Source organism: Astatotilapia calliptera, chromosome 20, assembly GCF_964374335.1.
Source record: "Astatotilapia calliptera chromosome 20, fAstCal68.1, whole genome shotgun sequence".
Taxonomy (NCBI): domain Eukaryota; kingdom Metazoa; phylum Chordata; class Actinopteri; order Cichliformes; family Cichlidae; genus Astatotilapia; species Astatotilapia calliptera.
Genome location: NC_137441.1, coordinates 28786628 through 28810867, shown reverse-complemented (window position 1 = coordinate 28810867; position 24240 = coordinate 28786628). Strand labels below are relative to the sequence as shown.

At 38.4% G+C, this 24240-nt stretch overlaps 1 protein-coding gene across 1 annotated transcript in view; it reads left to right on the top strand.

Annotated features, from left to right (window-relative positions):
* The first annotated feature begins 280 nt into the window (after positions 1–280).
* Positions 281–24240, top strand: part of LOC113012990 (uncharacterized) — a 38079-nt gene continuing 14119 nt past the window's right edge. The window contains exon 1 of the mRNA XM_080295509.1: positions 281–930. Coding sequence (XP_080151635.1) covers positions 749–930 — 182 coding nt within the window. The 5' untranslated portion in view covers positions 281–748. The remainder of the gene's footprint in view (positions 931–24240) is intronic.

The window sequence follows — 24240 nt, the reverse complement described above, 5'->3', positions numbered from 1 at the left end:
TTAAGTCGCTGTTATTTGCATGCTTGCACGACACTGCAGTGTAAATATTCACATTTGTTAATAAATGTGATGGATTAGGGTATTTTTCTGTCTACAGGCTGATTAAGTCCACAGGTTAGGGGAGATTAACTTTAAACTACACGATGTTACCATCTTTTTCTTTAATTAATGTGAAAAATTCTGCATTACAATTAATAAAGCTCATTCAAGCGGTGTTTATTTAGACCTAGATGAGCTTGGAAAATGTAATTGAAATCTCTTCATATCTGTGCTTGTTTTTCTTATGCTCACCAACAGGAGGTGAAAAGGTACTCCCCTTTTAATTCCTCTCCCCGGTGCTCCTTGTTTCCTAATCTCGCCCGTGCGTCCCTGTTTCCTCCCCACGGGACTCATTTAACTTTGATCTAATCAAATCTAATCTAATCTCGCTTTCTCTCGCCGCTCACGCTTTCATTTTCTCTCTCTCACAGCCGCCGTGGCCGTGCGGCACGCTCCCGTCATCACGTCAGGAGGAGGCAGCCTGCTGGTGCTGAAACTGACGAGGATGAGGACGATGATGGCGGTGACGGAGGAACAGCGCTGAGTTCGCTCCGCTCAGTTTTCTCTCACTTCTTCTCCCTCCTTCTTAGTTCTTTTTGTTTTGACTGCATAAGTAAAACACAAAACGTAGCGATACAAAAAAGCGACACCGCCGATTTGACCTAATACCTTTCTCCACACCCCTCCCGTCTCCTGAGTCGAGACCGAGATGGGGAACGAAGCGAGCATGGAGGGCGGCGGGCAGCCCGGGGAGCCGGGATCCGCTGGGATGATGGGGTCGATGATGCCTGGAGGACCCTCGCAGGGACCAGGACAGCACATGAAGCCGGTCAACGGAGCAGCTGCCGGTGGAGGAATGGGAATGGGAGGCCCCGGGATGGGAATGACAAGGTAGGAGCAGCAGGAGCAGCAGCACTGGGTGAAGTGCTCAGGGTAGCAGCGCATCTCCGAATTTGCGCCGTAACACGGAAACAGCTGATGGACAGCAGCAGAGCAGATGCCGTCTTGATTGCGATTGTTTTTTGTTTTTTTTTACAGGGATGGGATTACGTGGGTGTTAAAAAGTGTTTCACCACTCTTGTGGATTTGGGATTTTAAAGAGGAAATGCTCAGAGTGTAAGGGGTGAAATAAAATAATAAAATAAATAAAAGAATCACTGAGCTGTCCGCGGTGCTGAACACTACGAGCTGCACTGAATGGCTCTTTTTGTAAGGTAGACTGATTTCCACAAATAGGTTTGACATTGCGTGTTATACCACCTTACGACGGCCGTGCCCCTCTGGTCTGTGTGACCGCTTGTCACCAAGAATGAGATAATTTTATTCCGCGGTGTCATGTGCTGCCCTAATAGTATTTCCTCGTTCTTGGCTCGGGTTGTGCTTTGGCGTAGTGTATTGCACGAGGCATGTTTATTCGCTCTTCCCTCCTAATTATTGTGTAATTCAGAGGCTGCGTGGTTTCATTTACGAGGCGTGCCAGTGTCACGTCTTGGTGTTTTACGTTGGAGACGGGATGCAGCTGGGTGCTCGAAGCGTCTTCATTGCCTCGCTTGTTTCCGCATGGGCGAAGGGAGTATGCCGAATGTGTGTGAGTGTGTGCGGGGCTCGTGCATGTGTGCGTGTACGTTAAGGGGCTTGCCTTTCTATGTAGGCGTGTGTTTGATGATGCGTAGTATAGCCTACTGGTACTATGAGCAGCCCCACCGTTTCTCACAGAGTCGGTGCTTCTTATCTTACCCAACCAAATCAAATCATAAGCACGTCCAGATCATGTCCTGGGCAGATGTGCAGTATTGACTTCACTAGATTTTCTACTCAGGGCTTCAGCTGGTTAATGTAAGGATATTGTGTGTGTGACAAGTTTTTGAAATGCCATGTCTGTGGACAGTGGGAGGAAGCAAAAGGTCCCAGATGACCAGCGGGTTCAAAAGCCAGAACCTTCTTGCTGTTAGGTGATAGCATTAATCACTGCATCACAGTGCATGCCTGAATGAAATATATATCTGAGTGCAGCGGATATATTTAGATTAAATTCGACAGAGAGCCTAAGCAAAGTTAAATCTAGCCTCTTGGATGAAAACACATAATCTTGTGTCCTAGTTCAGCATACTGTAGATCTTCTACATAATAATGACGCCATAAAACATCTATAGCATGCGATAGCAGTGCTCAAACACACCCCATATGTTACCTAATCTGTCTGTGCTTTACTTACTACCAGATGAAAAATGATGGACCAGTAATATCTGATTCTGTGACACATTGTCCTCACATAACACGATGCGATTGGCTGAGCAAAAACAGATTTTTTACATTCCTTTGTTTTTGCCACCATCCAGGAATCCCAACTTACTGTATCACCTCATCCATAAAAACCCTTCTGCAGACAAGCGAGTGCACAGAGACCTAATCAGGTTGACACTCTGTGGATATAGTCCCCGACTATAGGGCTGCAGCTGGTCTACACACACACACACGCATACACACACTGGGATCTGTGTGTGCAGGTTCTATTTAGGACACATCCTGGGTTTGATTCATGTCTCTATAGGAGAGGAAAGCAGAGAAGTGCAGGCCTAACTATCCTTATATAACGCAGGGACTCAGAGAGCAGATGACAGCTTCAGCTCGTTTCCGACAAATGACAACAGAGCTGAACGTGCTCTGATGTGTTACTGGTGCATTACACTACTTTAGGGAGTTTGCTGTGATGTCGTGCATCCTCTGCCTCTTTTATGCATTTTCTGCTGATTTTGGATTTCAGGCCTCCTGCCCACATTTTCAAAATCACTCTATATAAAAGGCCTTTTTTCCTTTTCTTTTTTGCATGCTGCGCCTCACATTAAGTATTTATACCAGCGTAATACAAGGCCATGTGAACAGATTGAATCACGTGCAGAGCGTGTTTGCTCACCCCCGCCCTCTCACTCACACACACTCTCTCTCACACTTCCCTCCCTCTCCTGCGCTGCTTTGCCTCACTGCCTGCTCCCATAACTCTCTCTCTCTATCTCTTTCTCTCTCGCTCCATCTCCTCTGCACACTTGCATGCTTTGATCCCTTTCCCCCCTTTTCTCCTCCTCTCCCTCTTTCTTTATATTTGTTGTGCTCTCCACCGTTTGCATACTTGCATCTTTTAAATAGAAAAAAGGGTGCTGTCCTCTCTTATCATCCTTCCTTCTCCTACTGCTTCTGCCCCTCTGTTGCATATGTCTATATTTTTCATTCCGTCTCTGTAATTTCACATGATTACAGATTATTTCTCACTTCCCCTCACTTTTCAAACTGGTATACTCCTCAGTTCTCTTATTTATTTATTTTTTTGTAAAGCAGAAAGGCAAAGGAATATATCTTAATTCTCTTTCCTGCCATGTCTGGCCACTGTAAGATTTAGCAAAAGTTAAGCAAACAGGAGAAAAAAGTACCTTTTTAAAGCTATTTTCAGCTATCTTTTAGTCTATTTAAGGTAGCAGGACTGTGTAAGTAGGACAGACTAAAAATAAACTACATGTGGCTATGTAATTGTGCTGGTCTTTGGATGTTTGGTTGGGTTTTTGTTGTTGTTGTTGTTTGTTTTTGCTAGTTTTGGGACAGAAATTAAGCTTTTTTAAGTCTTGGTCTTTTCACAAAATGCATTACCCTTTCACTTATCATACTCCATCATAAAATAGGAACAAGAGTGTTTTTTTTAATCTTTCAGTGCATTTTTGTTGTTGTGCACACATGCTGCCCTTTTCCTCTTCTGACTAAACACCTTCCCCTCTATCCTCTCTTTTACTTCTCCCTTTTTAAACCACCAGCCTATAAATGACTCTGTCCCTTCTTTCCCGGTCCAGATAAGGAGAGAAAGATACTGAGACTAAGTGGACAGAACACACACACACACACACACACACACACACACACACACACACACACACACACACACACACACACACACACACACACACACACACACACACACACACACACACTATCTATCTATCTATCTATCTATCTATCTATCTATCTATAGATAGATATACAGAGGCTAAAGGAAGCAAAAGACTGTGATAAATTCAAAATGTAATGTCCTCCAATCAGCAATATAAACACAACGTATAATAACATGTTAAGCAGTCGACCATTTGATTAGGAGTAAAACCTGTAAATTACTACTTCAATAGGCTTCACTTCACTTGCTTTAAAATGACAGATTCACATTAGAATAAGTGGGAGGCTAAACTAATTTCTTTATTGATTTCAGATGTCTGGACCTGACTATGAATAACTGGTACATTAGTTGCACTTTTCAATGGCAGTGAGGTTAAAGAACAAAAATCACTTCATAAAGACAAAGAAAGACTTGTGCTCCACTCTCCAATGCTGCACAATGTTTTTGTCCATTATCATGGTCTCCATGTCAGATTGTAGAGTCATAAAATGTTGCCTTTTTCTTTCTCCCCAATCAATGTTATTTGCTGACTTTTATGACATGTGTGATGCCACTGGTTAGGAGGTTTAAAATTCCCTGCGTTCATCCCTGAGTAATAGGATACATCCTGCGATCACCAAAATTTACTTACTTTTTCACATTAATAATCACTATTGCCATTGGAGGACTTTGACAGATGGATGTCACTTAAGATAACTTGCTGAAATAAGAGATGGCATCACATGTCTAGAGAGGACACTCTCAAACAGATTTGTGCACACCGTTTTCATGAGAATATAACATATCAGTCACGAAGCCAGTATAAGGAAGGCTTAAATACAAAATTAAAATGATAGTACATAAAAAAAAAATGCAAATCTGTATCCCCGGATAGCTGATAATTCTGCAGTGTTGCATTTTAAATAAAGTAAATTAGAATAGAGTGAAAAAAGGAATGTGTCAAAGATATGAAATGAAAAAGTGGCACAGAGTGAGACAAAAAGGGGGATGGGTTTTGCTGTCCAGATGGCAAAAGGAAGAGGAGTGCGAGAACTCAGTAAAGACACTGAAGAAGAGAGAGAACGTGAGATCTAAAGCACATATGGAACAGACCATTCCCTTGCTGTGGGATCACGTGTTCATATTGCATCTGACTCAACTCACACTCATGTTTTGGCTGCGATGTGTATGCATTTATTTTAAGTGTGTGCTGTGCATGACTACATCAGTGTTTTGTGTATATATGCAGTAACTGTTAAGAGCACTGGCAGTCATCAAAATTGATTCTCTTTCAACACTTATTAAGACCTGTGAAAGTGAGGAAAAAGTGGGAGCAAGACTGTGTGTGTACTTGTTGTGTGTGCGTTTGTGTGTACACTGGAGGGAGAAAGAGTCTGTGAACACTGTTGTATTTTTACTTTCTCTGGAACATGCACACTTGAGGATAATTGTCATTTTTAAGAGAGTCACAAATGTAAGATGTGTTTGCATGTGTATGTGTCTTTTTTTCACCAGAAAAGCAACATTGGCATGTTAAGTGTGAATGTAAAGCATATTTAACTTTAATATTAAAGTTTTTTGCTGCTCAGAGTAACATGATTATATTCACACATAAGCACAGGAACAAGTGCTGATATGATTTTGTTTCTGATCAGTAGACTGATTAAAGACTGACTTTAAGTCTTTTGTTGGTGAGGGTAAAATCGATGTTTGATGATGATTAGAGCCTGGCTATTAGCCTATATATCTGTATCAGTATTTTTTAATTGCCAATAAATGAAAATTAAAAAAATTAATGATGAAATGGGAGAAACACCCTTTGATTATGTTATGGGGTTTGAGGTTGCAGAGTTTGCCCTTCGGAAGTCATTTCGCAGCTTCTCCAAAGGCAACATTTGTTTGTCACAAAACAACAACCAGCTGTTCAGAGCAGTTAGGCACACCATACATGAGTAGTCTATGACCTGCCTACCTCCAAGCCATCATATAGATCCTCTTTCTTTTATGGGCATGTCTGTGTTCCATGAACTAAACCTGATGTTTATCAAGCAGAGAGGCTAGTAGCTTGTTTTTGGTTTGGTTTTGTTTGGTTGTTTGCACATGCGCATTATGGGCAATTCTATCATGTTTTTGGAAGACTGATAGGAAACTAGTGCAGCTTAACAAGCTGCTCCTGTTCTGTGATTAGTTTGGCTCTGGCTACTATTATAAACATATGCAGATGCATGTGAACACCGAGACAGCATTAGCAAATAAATGAGGAAATTCTTTCATGATTTATTATCTTAAAATGTGAGTTTTGTCTTCCTAACCTGCTACTAAAACACTGATTTATATAGGGAAAAACATTAGGAAATAAATAAAGGGAAATCATACAGAAATATTGGAAAGACTCATCATTACAAACGATCAGGAACCCCACAAAAACAGCTCTACGACATCTACATAGAATATCACATGACTAAACATGAAACAAAAGACAAAAAATTAATTTTTATTGTTAACACCTAGGGATGGGTATCGTTTAGGTTTTATCCGATACCGGTGCCAAATCGGTACTTTTGAAACGGTGCCGGTGCTCAAACGGTGCTTAAAGAATGGAGAACACAAAATTGGTCCAAAAACCTCTCATGTTCAGCTGGTTTTTGTAAAAAGATAACAATGTTAGCCTTTTCTGCAGCTATGGGGCATATATGGTATCACTCTTGGCTGGAAGCAGTGCTTAAAAACTTTATCCAAAAACCTCTCATGTTTAGCCGTTTCCCTCTTTTTCTTTGGTCATTTTAGCCTTTTTGGCCAGGGTGAAGGGAGTATCTGCCATCAAACAAGAAGACAGCCGCATGTAGCTATGATGATGTTTGCTAGTTCACCTTACATGCATTAATGTAATAACGTGGTTAGCCTACTCAACATAAATTACACACGAACAACATTAAGCTACTCACGCAGAGAAGAACAGCTGCTGCTGCCGTCATCATCCGTCATCATTTCTGCTACACTGGCAGGGCTAGGGGCCAGGACTCTATTCTTCGGGTTTTTGGGGATGTTGCTAACTCCGGGTCTGATAACAGGCAACCCACGCGCAGTAGATGCGCTCGGTGTGAGGTCTCGCAGAAAGCTATCAAATACACCGCATTTCTTGGCTTTTAAAAAAACCCGCTATGCGTCGCCAGGTGTTTCATCGGATTTGAGGTGTTACCTCCTTTGACAGTATCACAGTATCAGCTTAAAGCACTTGTTGCAGGCTGCTGAGTTTGCATATTTTACTGTGAAGTACAGCCAGACTTTTGACCGCTTCGCCTTGGGCATTTTTAATCTGTAGCTCTGCTCTAAAAGAACGTACGTACCTGGACCCGCCTACTATCCTCGGAAACGTAAAATGATTGGCTAGAAGTGTATCACAGCTCAGGAAAAAAAAGCACCGAAATAAAGCACCGAAATGTGCGCTGCTTTTCGGTCTGGTTACTACCGTTTATGTCAGAACCGGTGCCATCATGGCACTGGACACCGGTACCCATCCCTATTAACACCACAAGAAAACTTAAATTGAGGTATGAGTGTAATTTAATATGGATGTCTGAACCTCCTGCTTGCTTTCCAGCAGCTTAGGAAAAAATGGAATATTCTGTCCTCCTCTTGCTGATCTGTGACTTTCAGCCAACACTTAGATTCCACAGCTTCTTATTCACCCTGTAGTTCTCACTTTACCTTCATGGGGTGCTGGCTATGAAAATAATTTTTAACAGTTACGTAAAAAATCTTTTGCCTTGAAACGCACATCATAGAAATCAATTCAGAATTATTGTTTAGTAAAACTTGTGAGGCAAGATCTTTTTTATAAAAAAGACCCCATAATGGCCCATTCAATGGTACCCAAACATGCAGCATTTGACTTTTTTGTCATTATGAATATTTTTGATTACATTTAATCATTCGTTGCTCTGAAGAATTTTTAAAACTAAACTTGAACTCTCAGAAATACTTTTACAATTTATTAGGCATGGATTGCTGGTATTGAGTTAGAACCACTTTTATTCTCAGAGCTGCCTTAATTCTTTGTGGCATAGATTCAACAGGTGCTGGAAACATTCCTCAGAGATTTTGCTCCATGTTGACATAATAGCATCAGAGAATTGCCGCACATTTATGATGCAAATTTCCCATTCTGCCACATCCCAAAGGTGCTATTTGATTGAAATGTGGTGACTGTGGAGGCCACTTGAATGTAGTCACCTCATTATCATCTTCAAGACACGAGTTTCAGATGATCTGAGCCTTGTGACATGGAATAGAAGCAGCCATCAGAAGATATGTTGCATGTTTTTTTTGGTGGTTTTTTTCCAAATCTGCAATCTGCCGTCTAGCTTCACCTTATTTCCCCTGTAATGACCTCCAAATGTTAACGCAAATGTGTCAGTGGCCAAGTGGGAATAAAAATAGAGTTGTGTTTTTGAGTTTTTATGTGTAGGTGTATGATTGTGTGAACTTGAAAAATGATATTTTTACAAACTGTATATGTGTGAATGTGTGAGAGGGTGGATAAGGGACAGACAGACGCTCTCTATATTTACACGACCTGTTATCAGGAGACCATGTTTGCAGGAGCCTCCAAATACTAAATGTGTTTGGGTGGCGGCATCTGGAGATAAGATGGCAATAAGCACAATATCAGAGCCCAAGACAGTATTAGTTTTCAGCAAATAGATGGTGTCTCTGGAGCTTATGAATGAAACCCAGAAATAGATTGAACAGAAATGATACACGTATCTGCAGGACGAGGGGTGAAGGCTTTGAAAGACACTGGTGGATAATGGATTAGCTCTTGGATTTTTTTAACCCTAGAACACTATCGCTGGGTGATTTACACCCGAGCAAATACATTCACATGATTTCTCTCTCCTGCAGCTGTTTGCGTGTCGAGGAGCCTGTGCCTTCACCAGGGAAGTCTCAAATGTCCCAGGAATGGGTGGACCAAAGACCAGCTTTCCAGAGTCCTTATTTTGTTTTAGGAGGGTTTTTTTTTTCATTTTGTTAGACATGGCAGTGTTGAAAGTAAAAGAAGACCACTCTAATTTGTCATGTGTTGTCATATTTTGATATATTTGATTACTTTTTATTGGCTATATTATATCGGGTAAAAATCACCCGGCATTAGTGATTGTGTTACTACACAGCAAAATCTCCAGTGTTAAATTAACACTGGAGAGTGTCTATATGGGTCCACACCTCTGAGTGTTAAATACAACAGTGTTGAGTGTTAAATTAACACTTTTGACAGTGTTATATGTTTAAAAGTAACCTAGTCAGTTTTGAAGATTAACAATGGCTAACACTGAGCAGTGCTGATTTTCTAACACTGGAATATTTCTAACATTTTGAGTTATTTTCCAGTGTTAGAAAATCAGCACTGCTGATTAGGAAAAAAGTTTGACATCATGCCCTTTAGCCATTCAGATTTGTACAAAACCACTGACAACAGAAACATGAACTGCAAGTATTAGCTGTTACTTTGTTGTTGTTGTTTTTAAATTCTTTGATTAATTTAATTGCATTTTAAGAAAACTGCTGTAGAAAAAAAGTGTCATATTTTTGGGTTTGACCATAAACTGGTACTTAAACTCTACTGTATACACAAGATTGAATTAGGCAACTATGGAGACATCACCAGTTGGTTTGTGGAAGGCATTTTGGTCATGCTAGTTTTTCTTTTAAATCCTGACGTGGCCACCTGGATGAGTGAGAAAACTAAATGCACTTACAGAGAAACTCCAGAGCCAGAGTTAGACTTTCTTTTGGTACAACCAATGGATGAACAGCATAAAATAACATTCAAGTGGTACCTAAAGCATCCATGCCTTATGCTTATATTCAGACTTATTAATGTTTGCTACTTAACTATATGTATCTTTAACATATAACTCTATAAAGTGGGTATTTTCCACTTTTATGCAGCTGTCAGGAAGTTGGAAAATTAGCTGTTTTACGAAAACAAAGTTGGGAATGTTATTATGTGGATTTATGGGTATTGATTCCATTTTAAAGCCAACATCAAGTGAAAATTTGGGAAAAAAACAGTTTTTGGAAACTTGGTGATTGCTGCTTAGTAGATACAGAGTTCACATTGCTTAATCAAACCCAAAGCTACAAAATGTTTTTGGCTCATGCAAGAGATTGTCAGTTTTAATTCTGGTGCCTGAGTACCATTTTTGCTATCTACTGAAAAACAGAGAAATAAGGTGATTGGCTGATTGGAATGCCATGTGAGTCAGATTAAATGAATATATATACATTTTTAAATTAGTGTTTACTTAAAAAGTGAAAATGTTAAAGTGAAACACCTAATGAGGAATGCACTGAATGTACAAACTTAAGAGTACTGAATATTCACCACATAGACACAACTAGAAATGCCTTTTGTTAGTTTTTATACTGTACATGTACCACACAACAACAGTTCTATTCCACAAAGACAAATTCTAAAATATGTGGTAGCTTTAATTTGGTGTAGGATATTTCTATGTAAGAAGGTAAAATCTATTTATAAACCACATCTTTCACTATCCAAAGGGCTGTAAGGAGTATGTACTGTATACCTATATGAACACACACAGTAAAAAGTGAACTTTAGGGTAAAGTTTTACATGTTTTTCGGAACCTAAAGTGTTAGAAAATTTTAAACAGTAAAAAAATGTTTGTTTGTTGGGATAAATCTAATCTATGTAATGTATTATGCTTATGTTTACTTTATGTATAACTACAACTCAACTCTAGTGAAGAAATTTTAGTGACATAGCAAATTTGCACTTAGACTATCTTTAACATAAACATTTAATACAATTTTTGTTTGCAGCCTATGTCTGTTGGAATTTATCACACCCTTTCAGCTTCTGTGAACGGATGATCAAAAGTCCAGATTATAGAGATTTCCTGGTTTTGGCTGTGAGTCCTAGAGTACTGCATCCCCTTCTAGGGCTCAGCAGGGATTTGTAAGAGACACCAGCACGGTTTGCCCTGACCTCATGTAGTGAGCAGAGTGCAGCTTTGGCTCAACCACCTCAGCCAGCACTCCAAGTTTGTACAACAATGTCAGGTTGGGGTATTTAGATCTAAAACAGTGTTCAACTCTACCACAGCAAAGGCTTGCAATGGCTAAGATATTAATTTGATGGATGCTAAAAGAACAAACAGAAATGACAAATCACAGTTTTCCTGAAAAGAAATTACTTACCTGAATTTCTTACTGAAATGTCTTTTTAGTGCAGATAGATGGATTTTAAAAAAATCTGCTAAAGTTACCCCGCACTCATATTCCTTTATAGTTCTTTAAAGTATAAGTCAGAGTGTTTCTAACTATCACAAATAATTTCTTTGCAGCACTATTTCCTAAAACACAATAAAGGAAGCTGTACTTAATGTATTTAAAATATTTACAGTTGGACATGCAATATGATCAGCTCTGATCGTCTATTTCAGTCCATATAAATAAACAAAATAAAACATTATACAGATGATTAAATTCATGCATCAAAACACATTATCTGGATATTTTAGCAGTATGAAGATGGCCCTAACCGTAGGCTAAATTAAAGCCAATACACTGCTCAAGATCGTGATCACATCTTTCTAACTCGTTAACTCAGTGACAAAACTTGGCCTTTGTTCACAGCTGACATCTAAATGTCTTTTGACATACAAGTGACCAAATCATTCCTCAAACAAGGGAACCGTGCGAATAATTCTGATGCTCAAAAATGTCTTTGTTGCAGACTTTGTGAACTGCTCCCGTCATTTCTGGTTAGTTCAGACAGGAAATCATCTGAGGAAATGGATTTCAGCTCAGCTCTCAGCATTTAGAGGAGGCTACAATGAATGAAACAGAACAAGATATTTGAGCGATATCAAAGATCTTTTGCATTGTATATTAATTTGCGTCTGAAGGGAATACATAAAAGAATGCCCAATTTAATATATATTGGCAGGGAGTTACTATAAATACTTGAGTTGACAAAGGCGATGAAACCAAACTCTGCTGAGCCATGTAACCGAAACACAGAGTACATACACTCACTGGACAAGGGATGGACGTGGTCACTAACAATAGCTGGTGGTACAGGGCCCAAAGTGTGCCAAAAAATATCCCCCATACCATTTCATCACCATCACCAGACTGAAGTGTTAATACAAGGGATGTTGGTTCTATGTTGTTTATCCTAAATTCTCCCATGCTGTCACTTAAATCGTCTTTCTTCCCCATTGTGTTTCCCAGTTTGAGCTTCAGCTCATGTCTTGATTATGTCCACATGTCTAAATGCGTTGTCACCATGTGACTGATTGAGCAGATAACTAGATGCTTCTGTTAACAAGTGTTGAACAAGTGTTTGGTGATAGTATGTATTGCCTGCCAGTGTGATAAAGTCTTAAATATAAGCATGATTCTTTTTAAGGGTTTCAAAACGATTAAGTTTAAGTTTTGATTTTTTTTTTTCTCTTATGGAGGAATATTACAGCTACTGGTTTCACAGAGAGGTGGTCAGTGTGATGGGATCTGAGCACAGGTTAGAAGGTCTTGTTAACCTGCCAAGATATCCTTTCTCTTTAATGATCTGATGTTAGCAAAATGATTGGCTCTGAGGTGAACTGTGTTCAGGTACACTGCAAACATCTGCAGGGTCAACGACTGAACTGCACAGCTAATGTGTCTCTGCCAGAAACTGAAACATCAGGAAACAATTAATGAGCCAGCTAATACTGACATCCAGCACCCTGCTCTCATGTTTAAGTGGAAACAGATGGGTTATTGTAACATTTGTCTAATAAAACATTACATATTTGCACCAAACAGAAACAGAATAATCCACACCAGCCTGGCAACAATTAACAGATAACTGTAATAACTGATCAAAGCACTGACTCTCTCCAATGGCCAGAAATAAACTGTACATCTGAAGTTCAGTTACTCTTCAGCTTTTCTTTACTTTTGAGTTTGCATCAATTGAGAATAGACTAGAAGCCTGATTTTAAATAAACGCAGTCAAGGTCCTTTAACTTTTGAATAATTTTGTTCACTAAGATAAAAATCATAGTATTGACTAGTGTGTCAATGATGATGATGATTAATAATAACAATAACAATAACAACAACAACAACAACAACAACAACAACAACAACAACAACAACAATAATAATAATAATAATAATAATAATAATAATAATAATAATAATAATAATAATAATAATACCCGCTAGCAATTACTAGAATATCCGAATAGCTTCTAGAAACTACTGGACTACTGACCCCCTTACAAAACCAGCACGAGTCCCTTTTAACTGGGACACTGCATCCACTCAGCTGACTGCTTGCTGGAGCGCTAGCTGGAGAAAATGGCCCAAAAATTGTGTTGCACTGGCGCCTGTGCTTTGCCTGTATGTCATTTGCCTGTAGCTTGATGGGTTTTGCCTGTAGCTTGAAGCTGTTTAAGCATTTGTTACAACCACATAGCTACAGCCTGTCACATAGTAGCAAGATCTGGAAAAAGGAATGTATACAATGAATACAATACAATACAATATAATAAAAAAAGACTCCTAAAATAGTCTTAGTTATGAATGAAGATTAATAATTCTGAAACTGAATTTCTGTCAGTAAAACATGGCCAATATATGCTGTTAATTAAGTTTGAACCCCAAATCACTAATTTCTCCTTGTCAAAATGAGTTGTTTTACATACCTTATGTTGATCCTACGAGGAAGACGAGCAGAGCGACAGCTTCATCTGAATGGCTCAGTTTAATTTTCAGTACGATTCTGCTTCCTGCAGTCATTTGGACTCAGTAGGGGGGGTTGGCAATGCGAACGGCACTCAAAGGGGATGTTATTGTTATCAGCATGAAATTAAGAAAAAATGGGATTTTTGAATTTAGGTCACTTTGGATGATGTGTTCAAAGGTTTGTGAGCAGTTTTCAGCAGCTTCAAAGGAAGCTATAGTCTCTGTTCCTATTGTCATGCTGACTTGTCGGATTTTGTACATGAATCCAGTAATCAGCCAATCCAGTTCCGGTGTTGGGTAAACAAAAACGTCTATACTCTGTTTGATTTTGGAAACACTTTAAGTGTGTCCCTGACAAATATAGCAAACAGTGGTCAGCTGTGGGTTTTGACCATTTAAAATGTGTTTAGCAGTATTGATTTTTAAACACAGCAAAGCATCTAAAAACCCCAAAACAGAGTGTGTATAGAAAGAGCAGAAACAGCACAGGAAAACTGATAAAATGGATTGCAGCACTCTGTCAGACAGACAGACTGTATCAGTCAAGCTGATCTAAAGAGTGTAGTTCATGAAGAGATAAAAAGGTTTCAGTTCAAGAGCAACACAAGTTCATATTTCTCATCCTGAAACCAGCTCGCACCAGTAACAAATATTTTACAACTTCCAGAAGGTGTGAAGTAACTCATGTAATGCTTTTTTGTAAATCTCAGATTTACAGCCACTTCCACTAAAATGTCTTCAAACGTTCCACAGGTGCTGTGTTAAAATCTGTATCAAACTATACTTTAAAACATATTGCTAAATGAAAAAGAAGAAGCAGTACCTGAGAAGTTCTTTGCCATTAATAGCAGAACATTTCTGAAACGACACACCGTAAAAAAAAAAATCCTAAAAAAACAGTGATATTCTGGCAGCTGGGGCACCAAAATAATACCATAAAATAACAGGAAATAACTTTCACATGAAAATACGGTTATTTTCAGTAATGACAATACAGTTTGTTGCCCTAATTTTACATGGGATTTTGCCTTTTTCAAGTACTTTTAAACATTAAATTAGGAATATTTTAATGTGATTAAACAATGAAATTACCTATAAACAAGGTCAATGAATGCGGCAATATGAATAATAATACTTAAATGTACAGAAATATACAGTTAACAGTTGGTTTAAATGATAATGGATTGCATTCATATAGTGCTTTATGAGACCCTCAAAGCGCTTTATAGTTCCACGTCATAATTCCCCTCTGGCCATCAACAGCAGGTGGTAGGTGAAGTGTCTTGCCCAAGGACACAACAACCAAAAGTGTCCGAGCCGGGGCTTGAACCGGCAACCTTCTGATTACAAGGTGAACTGCCAGCTCTTGAGCCACGATCGCCCTAAATAACATTAATAATAATTATTTGATGTAAAAAAAAGCTTATAAGAATCATTTTATATATTTTTCCATAGCATTACATTTGAATTTAACAGTTCAATCTTTCAAATAACGGACAAATATTTGTGAAATTATGATACATTTGTGAATGTATTTTAACAATATAAATATGCATATGTACAGACAGATACATTTAAAAAACAAGAAAATTATGTTCTATTACATTTACATTGATTTTACGTTAATTTACATTTGAAATGTAAAATCACAGTCTATTCATGTAAATTTAATGATATTCTAGAAGAACAGTACAAAACGGTAAAATACACAGTAAAATACTTTTATATTACAATTTTCTTTTACAGTGCACTACAGTATAGAAGTAAAGTCATGCTCATTTCCTGTAGAGACGCTGTTCAGTGACTAACAGTGGTGGGTATACTTACAACACTTGGAAGACATAAAAGTCTCCTGAGTGAGTCATCAGTAGAGGAGATCACAAACTGTGTGAAAAACATCTGTGTTTTTAACAGACAGTCAACATTAGAAGCCATAAAAGACTAAGGGGAACTCCACGGTGCTAACTGTGAGCCACAGAGCGTCTATTATATCTGTTATGTGCGCCTCTAAAAGTGATAAGTTGCTTGCCCTCCCGGTGATTAACCTTCTGTAGGTTTATTTAGTTCACCTAAGGGTTATGGTTCAATAAACCTAGTGACAGTGTTACAGTGTTTTGCTTCCAGTAGCAAAGATAGCACTCACTTTAGCTCTGATTCTGGCAGTCACTATTGCAAGAGTTGTTGTAAAACATTTAGAGGCTTTCTTCTTTACAAACAGTTAAAATGTAAAAGAAAAAAACAACAACAACTGGGCGACTCTATATAACAAGTTATTTAACCAGCAGCGGTCAGCCACATTATTTCTACTATAAAATCTGAGAAAATTTTTTTTTCCTAATTTTCCTGGATTTTGAGCTTTAATCATATACATAACTGTATATACAGTTAAATTATATATTTCATTATATATACAATAAAAAAATGTGATGTTGAATTTAATGATGCCCGACTTGTAACAAAAGAGCAAACTTAACAGTAACTCAGGGATTCCTCTCAGCTCTATTTTCCTTCTTTCTGATAATTGCTCTTCTTCGCTGGTTTACACTTACCGCTCTCATTTGAATTTTTTTGAAGCAAAGCAGGTAATTTAGGAGCCTTTAGCATCTACAGATGCGTGAGCCGAAACAGAACTAAAACAAAGTTTAAATGCTGTAATGCTGGTGCTCTGTTGCTTTATATCCGTAGGAGGTTTCATCTTTTTGGTAAGGAATTTAAGCTTCAAAGGTGTTAACAGGTCTGTTCTGTATTTAAATAATATATTTAGTTAATATCTTTTCCAAATAAATAAATACATGAATAAATACTGGAGTGCAAACTGGTTGCCCCAGTAACCATTTTAAAAAAAAGTATCTAAAGGCAAAGGCATGAGGCAAAGGAATAATTACAAGTGACAAATGCAACGAACGTTGGGGCTGTGAAGTGAGCAGCTGCCTTTGAGCCCTTCAGCTCTACTTCACTTTTGGTACAACACCTCCATGTTTCTGAAGGCCTCTCTGAGCAGTCTCCCTGCTTGTCCCTGATTTTGTTTGACAGTCCTGCATGACAGATAATGAGCAAAATAAAGGGAAGAGTGAGAGGGAGGCAAATCCAGCAGGACATATTGTGGCTCAGCAGTTCTGTTGTGCTGTGGCTCTGCCAAGGACAGGCTGCATATCCTCGCCATCACACAGCAACCTCATAACTCCAGTCTCACCTTTATAGATTTTATGCTGCTTGTATTGAAAGGTGACAGAGCCCTCTGAGTACTCACTGATTTCCCTGCCCTTCAGACCACTTGCAAGACAATTAAAACCCAAGATCTTATTTCAGAACCACTCACCTAAATCTAAAACAGGCTGATTAAATGCAGCACACACTCATAATGTTACACCAAAGCCTTTAGCTAACGCGTGTATTGGTAAGAAGAATTAGCCTATTGCTAATTTGTCCTTGCCCCTGCGAGGCAGTTGGCTAATAATGTGATGAAATCAAGTCAGGTGTACTACTTCAACAATTTGTCTATCTATGTTTAAACATTAAGCAACTTTTTTGAGGGTTGTTTTTTAAATCTACCAGCCTGCTACAACTGTGAGAGGGCAGCAAATCAGGGCAACTAACTCCAGAAGAACAGTCACATAATCATAAAAAATAATAATAGTAAAAATGTAAATATTTGATGCCCAAAAGCCTGAAAAAAACATCAAATTAGCAACAGCATAACTGTGCTTTGCAGTGTGGAGATGCAACAACAACACTTTTGAAGGTTAGAGTATGAAAATAATTGCACAATTCAAGATAACGAAGAGGAAAAGAGTAACTGGCAATGCTGGCAAATTTTAAATGCAAAGTTAACAGATATGCCGGAAACTGAAAGAATGACGGTAAACAGTAAAAGATTAAGGGCCAAATCGTGGCGAAGATGCACAATTAGGAAGGCTACGGTACCGTCAGGTTGATGAGGTTGATGATGGTTTAAAAAAGGTATTTTACCTCTTTTGCAGCAACCTGTGTCAGGCAATACAGATCGCTAGAGTGAGGTACTCTCTATTTATATCACTCTGCCCCATTTACTGGCCCTTCTGAGTCTGAGCAGCACAAATTAATCCGTTTATTACACACACAGCATGAAATAACCTGCTGCTGCTGTGGCATGGTTCACAGAGACGGCTGGTTGGTGCAAATTACGATTGATAGTGAGAAGTGGTCTTTAAAGGAAGTGCACTGATGATCACGTGTAGAAAAAAAACAAAACACAAAGTGTATATGACACCATCAAGAAGCGTTGCCAAAGACACAGTTTTAATCTGAGAACTCTGTTATGTGTGATCGAGGGCCAGGTTGCCATGGAAACAGGCATCACATCACCAACGACTTCCAAATTTAAGTTAAAGTTAAATTATGCTTGTAATTGTTGCTTGCTGATTACAACATGACTGCATTTCTTTTTTTAAATTCTCAAATGAGCCTTGATTGCTTTATTTTTTTTTTAAAAAAAGAAGCAAAAACCCCACGATAAGTAATTTTTAATTTGACCATAAAACCTTGCAGGCAAAGTCAGACTGAAATGATTAGACTTCAAATTTTTCACTTTTAGCAATCAAGCTCTTGAAACCATTCAAATAATTTTCCTCCCCATTAATCCATTTTTACTTGGGTTTGGGTTTTCTTCTGGTCTCACTTTCCTTAAAAAAAAAAAAATTATGTAGCTGTAAAACGTTCAAAGGGAATTTTTATAAATATTTATTTGGCACAATAAAGTTTTATAGCTTTATCTAGCCGTATCTATTTTTTTCCCACCAAACGTTAAATATTTGTAAACTATCTGCTTCGAACGGTGGATGTAACCTTACCTTTAACCAGCAACACATTGCTGCCTTTGTTTTTGTTAATCCCCTTTTGGGCCTGTTGGTTTGTTTAATGGGGGTAATTATGAAATGAGTCGTATTAAAACGAAATAAGCCTCTTTGTAAATAAAGATCATACGGCGAGAGAGAGACGGGGAGAGTGAGGACAAACACTGTAAAGAGAAGAAGAAAGAGAGGTGTGGCTGCATTTTGTTTTACCATAATGTGATGATGTGGGTGAGGAAGATGTAGGTGGAGCCCCACCATCCTCTTCATACCTTGCATCATCTCTTCTACTCATTTTGGTAACAGTTGAATATTTCTTTGTCATGGGTCCACAAACTTTCTCCATCTTCTTTCTTTTCTTCTTGGTTTTTGGGTGTCTTCTTTTTATGCATTCCTTCACTGCTTCTCCTTAAGGCAACGCACTGCCGACAAGAATTCCAATTACAGTGGAGAGGAAATGGGTAAGGATGTTTTAGAAGTTCACTCTGCCGTGAGTGGGAAAGTACTTTAAACCCCCGCTGGTGCTGTGGAATTTTCTTATTCCAAAATGTAAGAAAAAAAAGGTAGCTTGTGAAAAAAAACCTATAGTTTTTCATTCCTTTTCCATGATTTTTTTAATTAAAAAAAACTGCTTGTGGTCATTTCAGATTACAGATCAATATAGAGTTGAGATTTGAGATTATTCATCCTTCTTTAAAATATTTTAGTCACATTTTAGACTTATTCAGACCCTTGGCAAAATTATAATACTGATGAGATTTGCAATGTTCATACTAAATAAATGTTTTGGTCCCTGATTTCATGGCACAGGTGATATAAATATGTGTCTTTGTTGATACGTTACGTTCTGAGGGAGCATAGAGGGGGAAAGTGAGGCGGGGATACAAGAGGTTTCCAAGTGTGCAGCAGCATGCTAAGTTGATAATTGTTCTCTTTCCCCTCGTCTGTCCCGTGTCTCAGTCCCTTTGATCACTTTAAAACCAGCTTCTGTTTGTCAGAATATGGCTGCTTTCATGTCGGTGCCTAAGCCAACTAAAGCAGAGCTAGTCAGCCGAGCAGGTACGTTGGTAGCCACTCATTCACGCAGACAGGCAGCTTGTCATTAGTGGAGAAATCACATCACAGCTGTACTGTGAATCATCAGTGAGAGACTTGGCGAGTCAAATAGTATCCTACATCATCTAGTCAGAGACTTGAAACAATCAGTTCAATTTAGTGATAGCTCGCTAACAGTTAGCAGAACATTTTGTTGATAATATAACTGAAAAGCTGGAATGTCAGGTAAAGAAGCAGTCAAGCATTTATTAGTTGTCTTCCTAATACAGTTAATATCTGAGCCTGCATGAAAATACACAATTCAAAATCACTTGTTGCACTTGAAAAGTGCAAAACAACGATAACATAAACTTCCCTGCTGTCTACTTTGAGAGCAGTAGACAACGTGTGTTAGAAATTCAGCAGACTTGAAAAGATGTTACGATTAATGCATTTGATCTTGAAAACGTTGTTTTAGTTTAAGGTAATTTGTAGGCAACATAGCTGAATACTTTCCCTGTGTAGATGTGTGATATATATAAGATTATTATTTTGGGTCTTAATGTGGCAATATTGCCTATATTTGATGGCAGATGGTAAGAGGAGTAGTAAGAAGGCCACAGTGCGACTGTTAATATTACTTCACCTATCACCTGTCTTTGGGATAGTTTACTGGCTTTACAAGGCAGTGTGTCCACAGGAAATCCAGGTTGAAATGCATTCAGTCAAGTTTATCCTGTCATTTAGTCAGTTAATCTTAAGTAAGCTGGTGGGTCATCTTGTCAGTCAAAAAGCTAGCATGCTAATCCTTCACTCATCAGTCATTCTGCTGCCCAATCAATCACTCACTACGCTAAGAGAGCATATAGCAAGGATCCTGCTATATGCTAAGCTTGTTAAACAGCAGGTTGGTAGGTCACATGGCCAGCCAGCTTTTCAAATAGACAGTAAGCTAAATATATAAGATACATATATTATCATTTTGTCCTTTTTAGAAATCAGTTTATTTAACTTTTCTTTCTTTACAACAGTACAGTGTGTGGCTGTGTGTGACAGAGCTATACATTTATGTATATACTCACTGGCCATTTTATTAGGAACCCCTTGTACCTAACAATGACCAGATTTATGATGATAATCTCCCATTCCACCACACCCCAACGATGCTTTACCCAATGTTAGGCTGTGGAATCTGAACAGTGCTTATCTGGAACTAAGGGCTCAAACTGTGCCAAGAAAATATCCCCCATAAGAGCCTAAACCATTATTACAAGGTAGGAAGGATCTGTGCTGTCGTGTTGTTTATGCCAAATTAATCAGACCAGGCAACATGTTTCCACTCCTTCACCAGAGAAGTACCACTCACTGGATATTTTTATTTTTTTGGACCATTTTCGGGCTGTGCAGGAAAATCATGCTGTCATTTGATTGCTTGGTTAGATATTTGCCTACAATAGAGGCCACAATAAATAAATACAAATGGCCAATGCTGTTGTCAGAAAGTGTTGATGGTGACTTGTAGTTACATTTCTAGGGAGGAGCACATCAGGTTATGGCACAAGCTACAACAGAGGGTTTCAGAAAGGTTTGTGGCTACCTGTGGCGTAGGTACACAGAGGTACAAATCCCCTATGCCTACTGGATTCTTCCTTACTCCAAGCCCTTAGCTTAGATGAAGCCTGCTGTGTCTTTCTGTTTGTGTTTGTAGGGTTATAATGAACAGTCTATTATGCATTGTTATGCTGATGGCATCTCCAACAGCTGAAAATGGTTTGTGTGAGTTTTTTCTCACGCAGAGAGATAAATTCAGACAGGTGTGCAGGGGGTTACTATCATTTTGTCACACTGTTCAGGTGGAGGATTGCTCGAGTAAGATGCAGATTTCGCACGAACATGCGTTCATGATAATAGCTAAGATACACATACAGCAGTGTGAAGAAGTGTTTGCCCCCTCCCTCGTTTCCTGTTTTTTTTATGTTTGTCGCACTTAAATGTTTCAGATCATCAAAGAAATTTAAATATTAGACAAAGATGAATGTATTATTATAAAGGGGGGAAGAACATTTTAAACCTACATGGCTCTGTGTGAAAAATTGATTTCCCCCCAAACCTAATAAATGGTTGGACCACCCTTAGCAGCAGCAACTGCAATCAAGCAATCTTGGTCTATTGTATGCTACATCTGTGTATAAATGCATGAAAACACAGACTAATCCCATCTGTCTTCTTTTGGTTTGGTTCTTTTCATAGACATGTTTAAGTGATGCAGCAGTGGTTATCATTTATAGCATCTTCATTTATGTGTCCGGGGTTAATGCTATCAGATTTGAATGGATGGAGAAATACTGGTTGATGAGAACCACTACAGTAGCTGTGTGTGTGTACATGCATAGACAGGCACCTGGGTATCATAGAATCCATTTAGTGCCCTAAGTGCTGGTCTCGAGCCTTTCCTGCTGTAAATCACAGCAACTATCAGGTTCCTAGTGTGAGATGCCTGCACGGCATCACAGTGAATGTGCTTTAAATGAGAATTTTTATTGTACCTGTGGTGTTCCTGAAGACTTTTTCTTGGCTTGCGTAACGATTATTCTTTTATAACGTGGTGTTTTATATTTAAATACAAAAACTGCAGGAGTAGTTGCTATTGACAATACCTGAAACTGAAAGTAGGTTGGTCAACCCTTCTCATATATGAGTAATTAATTGCACTGCTGCTCTAAAATGGCAACACATCATAATTATACAATAGACTGTAGCCATCCTGACATCGCCTATTGATTGGTGGAGTGGTCTATAGAATCCTAGAGTCTGATCTTTTTTACCGCCACCTTCTTATTTATGTACTTTTTTCTAAAATATTTTTGTTTTAAAATGTTCTTTTTGTGACCAAATTTGGATAAGTTAAAGCTAGACTGTCTGGATTTCTCACACTTACTCAGATATTTGCGACTTAATATTTAATATACAAATTCAAACATCCAAAAAATAAGAGCACATCTTTGTATCAAACATATTGGACATTTATCAGATGATTTAAAAAGAGTTTCAAAATGCTTCAAAGGCACCAACACCACAAACCAGAGGTCCAATTCAAGGACTTGAATAAGCTGAAATGATCCTATGCGCGGCAGGTTTTTTGTACAAGGCTGCAAACTTGTTTCTGCTGTCCTTCAGGTCTGTTTCAGGATAAAACAGTAATATTTCCATAACCATCTACAACTTTCTTTAGCTGAAGCCAGAGTAGGTGTCAGTTTTTTGGGGGAGGAGGCCTTGACATCACTTTATTTAGCCTTGTAGGATGTTTAAATCCAGGCTGCTTTGGCCTTTTCTCAGCACTGTGTGGGATCATTACAACCACATTTGCAGCAAAGCCTCTTACTGTGTACTACCTCAGAGTGACTCCGATTGGTAAAAATGATCTTCGTCTGCTACTGTGTGTTTACTGTAATGTTTTTATGCTTGTAAATTTGCATAAATATGCATCCTGTACACTTGAATATATGCCTCCAAATGTGCATATGTGAAAGTGCCCCACACCCACAGAGAATGGCACAGCTGTTTAAAGTGTTGCCATTCCCTCATTAAGTCAAAGCTTTGTCTTTATCAAGTGAGTACATGCTAAGAGATTAAACTACCCTGTCTGCAGAATTTGAAGCAGTATACATGGTAAACCCTTAAGCTGTCACAGATGCAAAAGTTGGAGAACGTTTTGTTTTATTGGTATGAATAAACAAACCCAAATCAACACCAATCTCAAAGGATATTTTCATGAGAGGGGATTAATTTAAAACATGAAACATGAATACTTTTCTTACTTCCTTTTTAAAATTTAAATCGTAAATTCCAACCACAGGACAGCATTTTCACCATGAAAGACAAGATTATCGCCTTGAGACTTAATACGCACAGGTTATAGCATACTGTTAGGTTAAGCAACTGACATATCTTAGATAGTATTATCACTGACTGCAAGATGTATTATTGTATCCGAGGTCTGTGTTGAAAAACGTTCTATTTCGTATAGATTTTGATGTGCTGAATTTAAATATCACAAAAAGCTAACTGGTTAGCGGTGCCAAATATCCTTGGGCAAGATAATAACCCCAAGTTGCTCTCTGATACTTTGTATGAACGCGTGTTAGATAGAAAGCACTTAGAAAGAGCATAGAAAAAAGTGCTTGTGCAAATGGGTGTGAATGGGTGAATGAGGTAAGTAAATCACTTTGATAGCTCAGATAGATTGGAAAAGCACTATATAAGAACCAGTCCATTTACCATTTGCTTTTATACAGCTGCGTACATTGTTTAGATGTGTTTTAATCATAAAGTGGAAGCCAAAGTATTCTCATCTGTTTATGGTGACTTTCCATGATAGCATTGCACACCTTCCCTGCAAACATGGGTCAAAATGTTAAATACTGGTCACGGTAGGACTGCAAAACCTGAGCTCTAGATGAACAGATGTTAATGTTTGCATGTACAATGAAGGAACTGACTGTCTTTTTTTGAACAACTAGTTTGTTGAGTACATTGCTGTGAACAGATGGCCACAAAATATAATCTCCACGTACAAAGACTGGTATTAGCACAACCTGTTTTCTTAAGAAAATAAACAACACTTTCAAGCTATTTACATCTATGTACATCTAGAA